A 15,400-nucleotide genomic window follows, 5' to 3' on the forward strand; every position below is an offset into this window, starting at 1 on the left:
CTATTTGTGTTTGGATGAAAACAGGGTTACAGTCATTTGCAATTGTGAACGATGAACTGTGCCATGACAAGTACTCAGTTTATGCATGTTTGAAGATTATAATAAGTAGGCTGAAACAAGAGCTTCCCATTTTGACCTTGATACAAATCTTTTCTGATGGTTGCGCAGGTCAATTGAAGAACAAATTCCATTTCTAACCTCTGCTACATGATGCAAGACTTTGAAGTGTCTGGAGAATGGTTTTTCTTTGCACCATCACATGGGAAAGGTGCAGTGGATGGCATTGGAGCTGTAACAAAAAGGACTGTTTGGAATAATAAAGTTAAGCAAAGAAAAGTCACTGTGCCAAATCATCTGTTTCTGGAATAAACTTTCTCCTTCTGACAAAAGATCATATTGAAGAAAACAGAGACCTTCTGGACGGACGCCGGAAAGCTCTTAAAAAAATAAAAGATATTCGCAGCAAGCATTACTTCAACGGTTACAATGCCTGTAACCTAGTATGTGGTAGAACTTTCTTAAAATCAGATTTAGAGAAAGTGGAGGTTTTTCAACTTTCACCCAACATATATTCAATAATCTACACAGATTCTGAGATGAGTGATGAGGAATCATATCCTGATGTCCTGTTGACACCCAATTCCCAAGAAGTTACAGGTTCAGAACCAGCTGTGGAACAAATCATGCCAGGAACATTTATTTTAGTTGAGTTACAAACTGCAAGAAAGAAATCCACTACATATAGATATGCTGCAATTGTACAGAGAAGTGTAGAAGACAGTGGGGAAATACATATTATGTGTATGCAATCTGTTGGGGCTCAGCAAAGGTATTCAAAGCTGACGAGCAGGATGTATCCTACATAGAGTTTAAACAAGTTCTTGCTATTCTCTTGAATCGAAATGTCAAACATGTTAGGGACACCTTATATTATGAGTTTCCCGGCAATTTAGACATTTTCGAAAGTGGGTGAGAGGTCAAGTGTATATTTGTTCGAAGTGGTACATTCTTCAAGTGAAATAATTAAGTACTCAGAACTGTAAACTAATACTACACCAAAGTTTATATTATTTTATTATTTATAGGCAACAAAAATGTTCTACAAAGTTATTAAAACTTAAAGTGCACTCTAAATATATGTTACCTACTGATTCATAGCTAACTGACATAATAAAATCAGTTTAAATTTAAAAAGAAACAGATTGTACTTCACATGAGTCCCACCCGTGACAATTCCTTGTCCCACCCGTGACAGTCTTTGATTGCAATTATTGTAATTAAGTATTACTAATCTAATATTTATTGATATTACGTCATGTAGAGAATTGTTTTATTAATGTGAATTCAATATATTCAAAAGAAAATAAGTGCATAAATCACAGATTTCTTCTAAAATGTTGGTGGTTATTTCTATTTATATTTTATGTTATATCAGCATCTGACTGTTGAAAAACGTAGTGCAACTGTCCCACCTGTGACAATGGAATCCCCCTTAATGGTATGATTATAAAGAAAGTGGCTGCTGCCTTTGTGTTCTGAAATAATAATAATTACTGTTACTGAATTCAGGAAAACCATGGATATCTGCACAAAAGAACTTTATCAAGTGAATTACTGGCAAGTGCAACTCAGCTTAACCTTTCTCATGACTTAAAATGTTTTGAAATATTCTACAAAAATGTTCAGTATTCAGCTAAAAGACAATAAAAGCAACACACACTCTATAAAATGAAGCCTTATTTAAGCAATATTTCATCATTTTTTCTCATACATGTGTTATTAATACAAACAAGAGAAAACTTTTCCCTATGGATAATTTTAACACTGCAGAATATTTCTACCCACAATACTTACAGAATTTTTTTCAAGTTCCTGGAGTCTTTCTGCTATCTGCTTGCCCTTTTTCGGTCTCATCAGAAGGTAAATAGTATCGACTTCAGTTGTGCGAAGGAGTTTTTCAATGAGGGCAACACCTACAAAACCAGTGCCCCCAGTCAAGAATATCTTTTTCCCACGAAGGAAATCCAATATTGGTGAGTTACTGCCCTCACCAGCCATGATCAGGAACAGTTATGTTGAAGAGATAGGAGTAAAAAAGTCACCAGTCCTGTAAGAGAAATGGAACTTTTAGCATCAACATAAAAATAAGTAAACAAACATGGTGTTACGGGCAAGCAGTAATCTTTTAATCTGTGCAGTCAACGTGCCGAAAGTCGCATATTAAACAAGAAGGAAAAGCGGTTAAGGTTAAAAGTCCCGTCGCCGCATGGCCAATGAAAGACAGAGCACTAAACTTTAATGAAACCGGACTATATCCATTCTGTGGATCCAAACACTGCATTCACGCGATAATAACAAGGGACGTCACGGAAAAAGTAAATCTGGATGGCTGGACGAAGATTTGAAACTAGGTCCTCCCTAACGAGTCTCGCTTCTAAATCACTACGACACTTCTCTCAATCCCTCTGAAACAACATAGGCATCAAAAAGAAAATGTCTTGTTAAGGACTTGGTGCTACTTTAAAGTATACAGAACATCAATATGAGCGTTCTTTGAAAAACATTTTTACAGTGCTCGTGAACAAATTCTTAACTATCCGATGTTATTTTTGAAAGGCAATTCAATTAACGAGTTTTAGAGAAGAACAAGAAGTATCTACGGTTACACTTACCGTAACGGCTTACAAAATAGCGTCACACAAAATCAGCAGCAAGGCAGAAATACTACATGTACGAACACTATTAATCATCTTTTGTAGCTTGTTTTTCGAGATTGTCAGAGTATTTGTGGCCAAGTACTCCACCTAACGTAAGGACAGAGGCAACAAAATCAGTCACTGAAGAGTACGTTCTAAAAATGTGCCACATGTGTCAAGTAAACGAAATACCAAAGTTCGTCAAAGCACCGGATGCGACACCGCTGCACGGTGGGTAATTCAAAACTCCACAGTACTACCAATACTTACTGTCTTAATCTAAATTTGCAAACTGTATGAACGACTGCGTAGTGTCCACCGTTTCATAAAAGTTTGACAATCAACCAGTTCAGGCCCTAACCGGCAGCTTACACACTGTTGACGGAACCAGAAAACATATAAACAACCAGGGTAGCCAACACAACTTTTCTGAAAATTCCTTAACAGCGACAAACTTTTCACAAATAAGATGAAGCTCTTATTTTAACACACTTACATTTATCTTTACAAGTTATTCATTGCTGTACTAATTTTATTGTTCCTAGTACTTTATTTCAGAAAATAAAACACATTACAAAATACAAATTAAATTATGAAGCATTTTCATCAATATTCTTAGTTCATACATTACTGATAGATCACTATGGTGAGTATATTGCAAGATATAGTGCATTACGAATACTACCATCCACCCCAATCCCAAATTAAATTTTTATACGAACTGCAATATTAAACTATGTTTTATTACAGTTCCTGCGTGTTGACAGAACTTTTTAAGGCATACCGCTACAGATTATAATAACGTGAAATAATATCTAAATGTTCGAAAGAAATTTCGTTTGTATAGCTCAGCATTCTACAGCTGAGGCGCGAACACTCAAAAGGCCAGTGCAATGAGACGTCGTCCAAACAGTGCAAGAACAAATAAAAATAAAATAATAGCGGTTCCTGAGGAGCGCGACGCACATACTTGCAAGAATCCCATTACTTAAATAGTGACGGAGCAAGAGGGCCAGTTTTTCTGCCAACGTACTGACTGACACTAGATGAATGGGTAGGTGGGAGAAATAATGGTTCAAATGGCTCTGAGCACTATGCGACTTAACTTCAGAGATCATCAGTCGCCTAGAACTTAGAACTAATTAAAGCTAACTGACCTAAGGACATCACACACATCCATGCCCGAGGTAGGATTCAAACCTGCGACGTAGCGGTCGTTCGGTTCCAGATTGTAGCGCCTAGAACCGCACGGCCACTCCGGCCGGCGTAGGTGGGAGATGCAAGATTTCAGGTGTAAAGCGTCTCTTCATCGGCAGCGGCTATTTGCCTTCTGTTGCTAGATGGCTTCCCGTAGACTTTTCCATGCTTCACAGTATTCGATTATACGCATCTACGTTTTTTATTTTATTTACCCACTTCCTTTTAGGTCGTTAAATCGGTCTAATCGCTTGGAATCAGTAATCTCTGTACCATGTAGCTGGTTCACTGGTTGGTTGGTTCGGGGGAAGGGACCAAACAGCGGAGTCATCGGTGCCATCGGATTAAGGAAAGATCGGGAAGGAAGTCGGCCATACCCTTTCAAAGGAAGCACCCCGGCATTTGCCTGAAGCGATACAGGGAAATGACGGATGGCTGGACGCAGGTTTGAACCGTCGTCTTCCCGAATGCAAGTCCAGTGTTCTAACCACCGCGTCACATCGCTCGGTGTACCTCCTAAAACTCATTTTTCCGATCGCACAACATCAGAGTGCCTGCAGTTTTTGTCGTCTGCCAGACTGTAATTAGGCACAATGTTTCCATCGTTCTGTATGCGAATAAGGGTTGTTCACTTATTTCTTATTACTAGAATGGCGTGTGAAGTAGAAAATTTATCAAATCAGCACATACTTGTAGTAGTTCGTCAAACGATGGCCACGCAACAGAATAATGTCTTCCTTCACATAACACACGATATTTTATAATCAATTCTGTGGCTTGGTTCATGAAAGTAGTTTAAGAATAGTTAGTACCCCCATTTATATTTTCGTGCTTAATATCTTTGTTGTGAATTTTTTAGAAACTGACCAACATTTACAACACAACGTATTCCCAAAATCCCTATCCATCACCTTCTCCATTTGTATCTGTTGTTGCAACAGACAACGTTCAATATCCAAAGCAGAGGATAATCTTCCTGAAATCTCGGGAATTAATGTACTGTTGAGGAAAATGCAATGTCATTAACATACTGAGTGGTTACACAACTAATAGTAAGCAACCAATGCATCATTTGATATACCAAGAATGTAAACATTTTTTTCACCAAGTATGAGATATGGGCACCCTTTCACAATTTAATGTCAGTTAATAATTACAAAGAAACTTCTTAGTTTATTCGTAATTGTTTATCATCAGCAGTGACATTTTTGAGTAAAGAATGTCAACTTCAAGAGATGTCTGCATTATTTACTACCAGCGTTTTTCGACCGCCGTGTCGTCAGGAGTGTCTCGAGGTTTATATTGTCTTCTGATCTTCTGCAGATAAAATACCTAGAACAAAAAAATCGCCAATTTGCAAGAAATCGCCCATCACTGTACGTTATTGTACGCATTTGAACATGAGTCGCATCATAACAGTCATATACATTTTTGCATTCAATTCTAAAACGCTGTATGTGATACTTTTTTTACATCTAGGGAAAAATAACATGTATGGGGTGTTGCGAACGTTTGAAACGTACTTTGGTGTGCCACAAAAGAAAAAGAATGAGAAATGGCTGTTTACGACACCTGATTTTACAAAATAGACATGCTCAAAGGTTTGTCTAACATATCTTCTAATTTATTGATTTCTGCTGCATTTAATAGCGTTGACTCGTATGGTGTGAACGAGTAAAGCCTACATGAAATGAAGGAGGATTTCCTTCCCGATCGGTCTGTCAATTGCCTCATCATAAAGAGTTGAATTATCATCATTCCCCAAAGCGCTCAAGGGGGCTGTAGCCAAGGACATAGGGGGGGGGGGGGGTCTCCCTCTCCCCCACCCAGCTTTCGTGGAAAGGAAAACAAAAGTTGGTAGTCAGGTGTTTTTCTTTCGAGAAAATGATTTAAAAGTCGATACTACCCAAGTTTTTAACGGGGTCGGAACTAGAACTTTTTTATGCCTACTTACAAGTGGCCAAAACATTACAAACACTGCGTGGCTCTAGGTCTAGACTCCGCCTCCTCCCCCCCCCCCCCCCCCCAAAAAAAAATATATATTATGGGCGCCCTTCCTGTGCGAGTTTCGAAACAGGTACGTAGGTTCCTCTTCGGAAATCTGGGACATCCGACGTGGGCAGAATCGGAAATAATTTTCTTACATTCCAGCAACACTTCATGGACGCCAAGAAATTAAGTACGAGAATCCCTTGGCCTGCATGCTCGGAAAGCAGCAGTTGAACTTCTAGTTTTGGTAGGGAATGTGACGAACGTTTTCCTTGTTCCAGATTCGCTTCGGTACATTCCGTGTCAGTCCCCATACGTGTCATTACAATCCCTATAATTATGTTTGTCTGCTGAGTAAAGTACCGGTACTTGTTTTCCTGTGTCTCATAAATTCCACACGTGCATCTCTCTATTAATCTCACAGCACCCACAACTTTTAAATCGTTTCGCATTGAAAACTCAATTTAGTTCACCATAAGCACTCGAGGCAATTTTGCTCTCTTCTGTTTGTTTATTTCCGTCCAGTGGGTTGCTGTCTTTAATTGTTGAATCTCGTCATTTGAGTGAATGACTTTATTGTAAGTTTGTACACTTTTCTCACCGATGTGTAGATTATACGCATGTTATTCTTGTTTGAAACTAGACGTAGTAAGTTCTTCCATATTTAAATCTCCTTAGATTAGAATATCTCTTTCAGTTCTGGATTATCCATGACCCTGATGAATGCACGAATGGCAGCTGACTCTCAGCGCAAACAGATATTATAATTATATTAGCTTGACACATGAGTTCGTAGCGTTTTTGTTTTGCATGTTGTTATTCCGACTGCTATGAATTTATCGAGTGTCATTTGTATTTTTAGTTCACTGTCGCTATTTGAGTTTACATATTGTCATTTGTAGGTAGTGAGTGGAGCTGGGATGCTAGAAAATGGAGAGCCAAGCGCAGAAATCGGAACATTTTCGACGTATTTCTCTGTTTGAGTTCAGTAGAGGAGTGACAGCAGCGTAGACAGCAAAAAACACTTGCGCCGTGTACGGGGATGAGGACATCGGGCAGAGCACGGCAAGAAAATAGATTTGTTTTAAGGAGTATCGTTTTCACGTTAATGAGTCTTCACATACAGGAGGAGCTCTGGGGTTTGATGAAACTCGTTTAAACGTATTAATCCACGAAGATTCAAGTCAGTGTACTGGAAAATGTAATGAACTGTGATCATTTCACCATCTTGCAGTATTTGCTTTTAATGGGGGAGGTTCAAATATCGTGTATATGGGTACCGTATGCTCTAAGCCAAAGACCACAAAAAAATCGACGAGTGGCCGTATGTGAATCTCTGCTTGCTTGTCACCAATTGGCTCATGAACAACACCGACCACTCCTGTACTGTATCGTTACTTTATGTTAACGTAAGAAAAAGAAAGCAGTGGCTGAGCCCAAACTCCCCGTACAAAAGATAATGTGAAGCCTCTGGTGGAACAGCGACGGTGTACTGTTGTGCTACGAATTGCTTCCCTGGCGTGTAACCTGTCAACAACTGAGACGCTTTGCAGAATCAGTCCAGGAACAACGACCGGGAACAAAGCGCGAGATGATGTTTACCAACGATAACGCATTCTGCTAGACTGACAGAAAACACTGCACAAGAAGTGGGTAGGGAAGTCATTCCGCAGCCCCCTTATTCATCCGATCTACCTCCCTCAATTTTCATCTTTTCCGCTCTCTATCGAAAAACCCTCGAGAGACTTCCTTTCCGGATGAAAATGCACTCCGAACGTGACGAATACTTCGCCTCAAAACCACGTCATTTCTACAGTTGCGGAATCAAAAAGCTACCCCAACGTTGGCAGACTATTTTAAATAATGAAGGGGAATACGTTATTGATGATTAAAGTCTCTGTTGTGCGAATATGTTTTGTTTGATAAACCTGTGGAAAAACGCTACGAACTGAAGCTCCAACCCTACAAATAGGTGAACATCCCCGTTATTGCCGAGCAATCGGTGTGACCTGTCACATCAGTTCAACATCTGAGAGTATGCGTGCTGAACAATTTAATAAGGAAGAACCACACAAAAGTAACTGTAGGGAAGCCAGATGACAGAGTTAGCTTTATTGAAATAATCTCCAGAAAGGGCATATCACCCACACTTACAGAAACTTCCTTGAACATAACGCATCAGTGTGGCACCCTTACCGGGTAGAGTAAACAAAGAAGAGCCGCGCGTTTCTTGGAAATTTCGTTTAGTGAGCCAGAAGTGTCATAGAGATCTTAATCGGATTCCAGTGAGAGATGTTACAAGAGAGGCAACACTATGTGCTTTCCTGTTAGAATTACGACAGCGTACGTTCCTGGACGAGTCGGTCAGTATACACAGATATTATCATACGGAGCACCTTAACATGTACACACATCTGTGTCACCATTGTTTTTTTCTCTGCGTCTAACAGTCTTCCAGCAAACATGTCACATAATTTACTACCTGATGTTTTCTGCGTGGTCAGAGCTGCACCACTAAGTGGACTCCACCTGCCAGTGTACACTTACCATTTAGGGTCCAAGAGTCCATACTTCTAACACATGACCTGTTGCGGAAGCGAAAATAAGCATTAATGGCTTGCCTTGCCACATGTACTTCGAGGTATTAACCAACCTAACATACTACTCCTAACAGCTGTGATTATTAGTCTGCAAATGAAGTAAATACTGTTAAAATGTTGTACATTACACAGTCCTCAGTCACCAATAGAAATATCTGCGCTTATACCCTGTATTGGTTCCCCCCCCCCCCCCCCCCCCACTTACATCCATCTAACTGTAATGGAAAAATTGGTGAGGTTCGAGCTCACACAGAGGCCTGCCGGCAATCAATCTTCCTTCACACCATTCGCGACTGGAACAGGAAAAGGACGGAAGTAACAGTGGTACAAATACCCTCCGCCACTCACCGTAAGCTGGGTTGCGGAATACAGATGTAGATGCAGATGAATGAGGGACACTAAAAATGTTACTTTAACACTGCCAAGTTTGTAATTTCTGCTTTTATATTCTAAGAGCAGGAGTACTTTACATGAGTCTTTCCTTTCGTCTTTTACCTGATTTTCGGTAGACGTAAGTCACTGTTAACTTCCATTCCACGAGAAACTAAGAAATGCATCTTTTTCAGATTTATTCAGTAGCCTTGACTGTATTTCCTTGAGATTAGGGCTTAAATCAATAAAACCTGATGAGATGCTACATTGACCGAATGTACTTTTAATAGTGACTCCACCAGCGAAAGGATTTTCAGTACGTCCATGCCAAAACATAACGCTTTGCAACATCTTCAAATCACCAGTTACTATATCGTCCTTACATGCCCATTTGTTCCTGGCAGCAAAATGACCCTCAGTCACTGTTCCAAAAGGTTTTGTTTTAATGTACTCATCATTACACTGAGATGGACGATTCCCTAAATCTGTACACTCTTGGCTAAGTTCATTTATTTCTTTTTCCATAGTTTCTACATGTTCGTACAAACGTGCATTGTTTGCTTTCATAGTAAATTTTCTTCTCTACTAGCAGTTTCTTCATTAGTTGGTTGTATATTTATCCTTAAAACCTCTTCCGATATTCTTAATGGCAAATATGTTTTCTTTTTGCCTGAAATTTCTCTCATTGTTAGGCTTATTACTAGCCCTTAGATCAGCTCTGGAGACTAGGAGAAATAGAGCTGGAACAGCGTCAGGCACCAACTAATGCCTCGGAGGAAAATTCAACAATACAATCTTCAAATTCGTCTCACTATCCGAATCAGCAAAATGTACTGAGCACACACAAGCATTACGAACTGCAAACGAATCGTCATGTTTACATGCAATTATCAATTTTTCTTTCGACTCTTTGTTCCCAGGAAATACATGATACTTCATGTCTAACTTTTTTCGTTGCCTGCTTGTACAACAAGCGATCATATAGCAAACTGTTGTTTTTAACTGAAAACAATTCAAAACTTACTCTCATCTCTTCTAAATACAGTGATTAGCGTAAAGCGTAACTCTGCACTAAATTGTCAGTCATTGACAAGAACTCATGCGCACTCACTAAAGAACCTTGTATTCACTCAAACTCACAAAGAGCCGGCTGCTGTAGCCGAGCGGTTCTAGGCGCTTCAGTCCGGAACCGCGCGACTGCTACGGTCGCAGGTTCGAATCCTGCCTCGGGCATGGATGTGTGTGATACCCTTAGGTGAAGTAGGTTTAAGTAGTTCTAAGTTCTAGGGGACTGATGACCTCAGATGTTAAGTCCCGTAGTGCTCAGAGCCATTTGAACCAGACAACTGCATCATCTGCGAATACCCCTAAAGAGCATCCGACGCTTTCTACTAGATCATTTATATATTATATTATAAACAGCAACGGTTCTATCACACTTCCCTGTGGTACTCCGGATATTACCTTTACATCTGTCGATTTAGTTCCGTTAAGAACGACGTGTTGAGTTCTGTCTGCAAGAAAGTCTTGAATACAATAGCAAGTCTGCTCCCATACTCCTTAAGCTCGTTTTTTTTTTTTTTTTTTGTTCATTAAACGGAAATGGGTGGCGATGTCAAATGCCTTATTGAAATCAAGGAACACGGCATCAACTTGAGCGCCGTTGTCCGCTGCGCTGTGGATCTCATGCAGGAACAGAGGGAGCTGACTTTCGCAGGATTTCTGTTTACGGAATCCATGTTAATTTTTATAGAGATGTTCATTTTTCATAAACGTCATAATTCTTGAGCATAAAACATGTTTCATAATTTTACAACACATTGATGTTAATAATACAGGACTGTAATTGTGTGGATCTGTCTTACGGTCTTCCTTAAAAACGGGAATGACCTGCGCTTTTTTCCAGTCGTTAGGTACCTTTCGCTGCTCAAGCGATCTGTGATAAACTACTGCTAGAAGGGGCGCAAGTTCTTTCGCATAATCTTTATAGAATCTTGCAGGTATCTCATCTGGTCCTGACACCTTTCCATTACTAAGTGATTGTATCTGCTTTTCAGTTCCGCGATCGGTTATCTCAATATTGCCATTTAGACGTTCGTACGACGATTCAAAGGAGGGACATTGTTACGATCTTCCGCGTTGAAACAACTTCGGAAGACAGAATTCAATATTTCGGTCTTCTCGCTGTTATCTTCCGTTTCGGTGCCGGTGTGGTCGCTGAGAGAATGAATAGATGATTTTGACCCAGTTACTGCTTTTACATACGACCAAAATCTGTTATGGTTTTTACTCAGATCGGTTGACATCGTCTTACTTTCAAAATCATCGAACGCTTCTCTCATTGCTCTCCTTACGCTCAGTTTCGCTTCGTTCAGCTTTTGTTTGTCACCTAGGTTTTTACTTCTCTTGCGTCTGAGATGAAGTGCTCTTTGCTTTTGTAGCGCTTTTCTACCACGGCTATTAAACCATGATGGCTCTTTCCCATCCCTTAAAACCTTGCTTGGAACATACTCATCTAGGGCATATTGAACGACGTCTTTGAATTTCTTCCATTTGTTTTCCACATCTTCGTCCTCATCACCGAATATTTGCTGAGATATTCTGAAATTTGTGTCCTGTCATCCTTGCTGAGCAAGTATATCTTCCTACCTTCCTTAACATTCCTTGTACGACCCGTCCTCACAGATGCTGTCATAGCTTTACGATCACTGATACCTTTCTCTACGTTAACTGATTCGACAAGTTCAGGTCTGTTTGTTGACCGAAGGTCTAAGACGTCACCCGCACGAATTGGTTCTCTAACTATCTGCTCAAGGAAATTTTCGGACAAGACATCCAGAAGAATGCCACACCACTACGCCTAGTCCAGTGATGCGGAATTTCGCCGTTCAACTAGCGATAAACATCGATGCTCCAGTGAAGGGGTACCCCGTCTTGTTGGAAGCTGAAATACTCGCAGTCAGTTGTGCAAACAACACAACAGCTGCACCATATCAAGGTAAGAGGCACCCGTCACAGCCCCCTCACAGAAGAAAAACGGCTCATACTGCTTCATCAGTGACATTGCACAGAAAACATTAAGTAGTCCCTTTTTGTAGATAAATCGTATTTTGGAGACTCATTTCAAACATCATTTAATACTGTCTTCGTCAGAAAAATAAACTGTTGTTGTTGAATTAGCTGTTTTACTACTTTCGAGGAAGGAGCAGATATAATGGAAGTTGAAAGAGCACCGACAGATAAGTACGTTTTGGTGTCATTTGCTAGTCTTGTGGAACATTGTGCAACCGTGGACAGTGTAAGTGCAGCAATGATCAATCTGAAATGAAAATAGCGATTTCTGGTGTGTGAAAGTTTATGCTATATGTATTGCAGAAGGTAGAGGTGTCAGCTTCACATTGAACTTAGAAAGCTTTGGGCCACGATTCCGTCCGAGGATAATGTGACCGAGTCAGCTGTCCGACCATTCCTAAAGCGATCACGTGATAACGGGTATGACGAAGGGCATGACACCGACGAGAAAGAGGATTACGAAACTGAAACATACCTTATGGACAGTCCAGGAGATGACAACGGTCTGCTTATATGGTAGCAGTCCAAGACAAATTATTCTTCTTTCGGTAGGACCTGGAAATTTTATTTTTAGAAATATTATCCGCTTTCGGCAATTATTTGTTTTTACAAGAACATCGTTGCCCTAAACTGGTGAACATGACCCGAAAAATCTCGGGGATACGTAGCAGCTACCCGAGCTTCATCTGAACGTGCACTCACCACAAGTGGATGATTACTCACGACAAGGAAGTCACGTGTTGCCCCTACAAATGTCGTCCATATCCAGTATCTGAACAGTTACCCGCGAAATCTCCAGCAGGGGAGAAATCAGACATGAAATAATGTATTTGCTGGAGACTACCATTCGGCTGGACATAAGATTTTGTTCATTATAAACAAATTTCACAGTCAGAAGCAGTTGCCACTTGCCTCAATGTAAATCTTTTTCATTTGTTCTGCCCAAAATGTGTCCGTTAGTGCGATTTTATCTGCAGACTGGATGTGAGCATCATTTCATCACCAATTGATTCACGCGAAATTAAAGTTTCACAGCTAATCAATTACCTTCAATAATATTGAGTATTCAAGCATCACCACACTGAGTCGTTGTGGTAATACTTGGCGAATATCAAGGACGTAACATAGAAACTTCACAGCTAAAAGGAAATTCTAATTGCACTCGTACCCGCACCTGGAACGTTAGTGTCATTGCGTTGAGACTTAGCTTAAGATCCTTTTCACACTTGAAAACGTGTTTGCACTGAACAGAGTCTTTCCAAAAATTACCTTCTCCTCTTGTTCTGAGTTTCACAGATAGTCCTAGCGAACATTTTTTGGCCTCGATTCCATCATTTAACTGGTCGTCCAATGTCGTTCTTTACTTTGGATTTGTACTGTAAGGTAATCTTTGGAGTACTTGCTTCTTCCATTCGTTTCAGATGTTCCTTCCAGTTTTGTTTATGTTCCTCTGTATTGACATTTACTGCAAAAATATTCAGTTCTTGTCTTGTGTTTTCATTTCCCAACGGTCCAATTTACTGCAGCTTTTGACTGCTGGTAAAAATTTCATTTCAGCCGCCTTAACGTGGCTACGATATTTACTTTTCATATCCCACTTTTCACTGTCATACAGTAGAAGAGAGACAGCCATTCCCTTATAGAATGTCGTTTTTCTGTCTGCTTGCGTGTTTTTCTTTTTTTATATTTTGCTTGTAGTGCCACACATATTCTGATGTCTCTGTAATTTAATCCCCACACACATCCTTATCTTCGTTAGAAGTAATGTAGCTCCCTAGGTCACTGACGTGCTGAACTTGATCCAAAAACTGCTCTTCGATTATAATTTTCTTTTTACTTTGTGTGGGAAAGAGATATAAACGGACTGAGTGCCAAATAGGAGGAACAAAGTTAGAACAGGTGGACGTTTTCAAGTACTTAGGATGCATATTCTCACAGGATGGCAACATAGTGAAAGAACTGGAAGCGAGGTGTAGCAATGCTAATGCAGTGAGCACTCAGCTACGATCTACTCTCTTCTGCAAAAAGGAAGTCAGTACCAAGACTAAGTTATCTGTGCACCGTTCAATCTTTCGACCAACTTTGTTGTATGGGAGCGAAATAAGGTCGAGGTTAGGGATATGGAAGTAGCTGGATGATTGCAGGTACTAGTAGATGGGAACAATGGCAGGAGGGTGTCCACAATGAGGAAATCAAAGAAAAACTGGGAATGAACTCTATAGATGTAGCAGTCGGGACGACAGGCTTAGATGGTGGGGTCATGTTACACGCATGGGAGAAGCAAGGTTACCCAAGAGACTCATGGGTTCAGCAGTAGAGGGTAGGAGGAGTCGGGGTAGACCAAGGAGAAGGTACCTGGATTCGGTTAAGAATGATTTTGAAGTAATAGGCTTAACATCAGAAGAGGCACCAATGTTAGCACTGAAGAGGGGATCATGGAGGAATTTTATAAGGGGGACTATGCTCCAGACTGAACGCTGAAAGGCATAATCAGTCTTAAATGATGATGACTGGGTATTTGCCATGGAATGCCACTGTCTTAATTTTATTTACTGCTAATCCCCTCCGATAAAATTTATAACATGGATTTATTTTTGCTCTTTGCCTTCAGAATTTACTGTTAATACAATACCATAGGCGTATAGTAGCATGTAAATATATTTATTCATGTTTATGTGGATCTCTTCTGGGACCCCTTTCTATTTTTAGATGGTGTCTTTCATATAAATATTATGAAGAGCAGGTGATAAAGTACACTCTTGTCCCACACTTTGGTTTGTTGAAATTTTTCCCCTGTGTAATCCATTACACCCATAATTTATACTTTAAGGCAAACAAACGACGCACCACGAAGGAATTATCCGAACTTGACGGAAATCCGTAGATGTGATGTAAAAGTACAGACAACCGAATGATTATAATTTCAGATAAAAATGGATGATTTATTCAAGAGAAAGAGCTTCACAAATTGAGCAGCTCAATAACGCGTTAGTCTACCTCTCGACCTCATAGAAGCAGTTATTTGGCCTAGCATTATCTTGCTGTAAGTGTGAGCCCAGGACGGCTTTCCATGAAGGACAACAAAACAGGGCGTAGAATATCGTCGACGTACCGCTGTGTTGTTAGGGTGCCGTGGATGGCATCCAAAGGGCTTCTGCTATGGCACCTCAGACCATCACTCCTGGTTTGTCTGGTCGTTTGGCGCTTGACAGTCGGGTCGGCAGTCCACCGCCGTCTCGGGTGTCTCTAGACACGTCTTCGATGATCACCGGGTCTCAGTTGGAAGTGGGAGTCATCACTGAGGACACTTCTGCTCCAGCCAGTGAGATTCCAGGCCCCTGCTTTGTTGGAAGCCGCTAAGAGCTTTCATTCTGAAGTACTGGATGAATGAAGTCCGTGTATTTCCGCGCCGTTACTTGGGCTGCCTCAAGACGAACAATACGTGTCTTATTGTGTTGAATTCTTAACGTAAGA

The 15,400-nt window shown here is 40.4% G+C and overlaps 1 protein-coding gene across 3 annotated transcripts in view; it reads right to left on the reverse strand.

The window, feature by feature from the left end:
* The window catches only part of LOC124545255 (putative fatty acyl-CoA reductase CG8306), a 168,714-nt gene that overhangs the window by 70,161 nt on the left and 83,153 nt on the right, over positions 1-15,400 (reverse strand). The window contains exons 1-2 of one of the 3 annotated variants that reach the window (XM_047124131.1): positions 2,967-3,097; positions 1,855-2,107 (exon numbers count right to left, since the gene is read on the reverse strand). In XM_047124131.1, the coding sequence (XP_046980087.1) occupies positions 1,855-2,058 (204 nt within the window). In that variant the 5' untranslated portion in view covers positions 2,059-2,107; positions 2,967-3,097. Of the gene's footprint in view, positions 1-1,854; positions 2,108-2,672; positions 2,913-2,966; positions 3,098-15,400 lie in introns of those variants that run through there. The other 2 variants (XM_047124132.1, XM_047124133.1) reach the window with 2 other exon arrangements.

Source organism: Schistocerca americana, chromosome 8 (assembly GCF_021461395.2).
Source record: "Schistocerca americana isolate TAMUIC-IGC-003095 chromosome 8, iqSchAmer2.1, whole genome shotgun sequence".
Taxonomy (NCBI): Eukaryota; Metazoa; Arthropoda; class Insecta; order Orthoptera; family Acrididae; genus Schistocerca; species Schistocerca americana.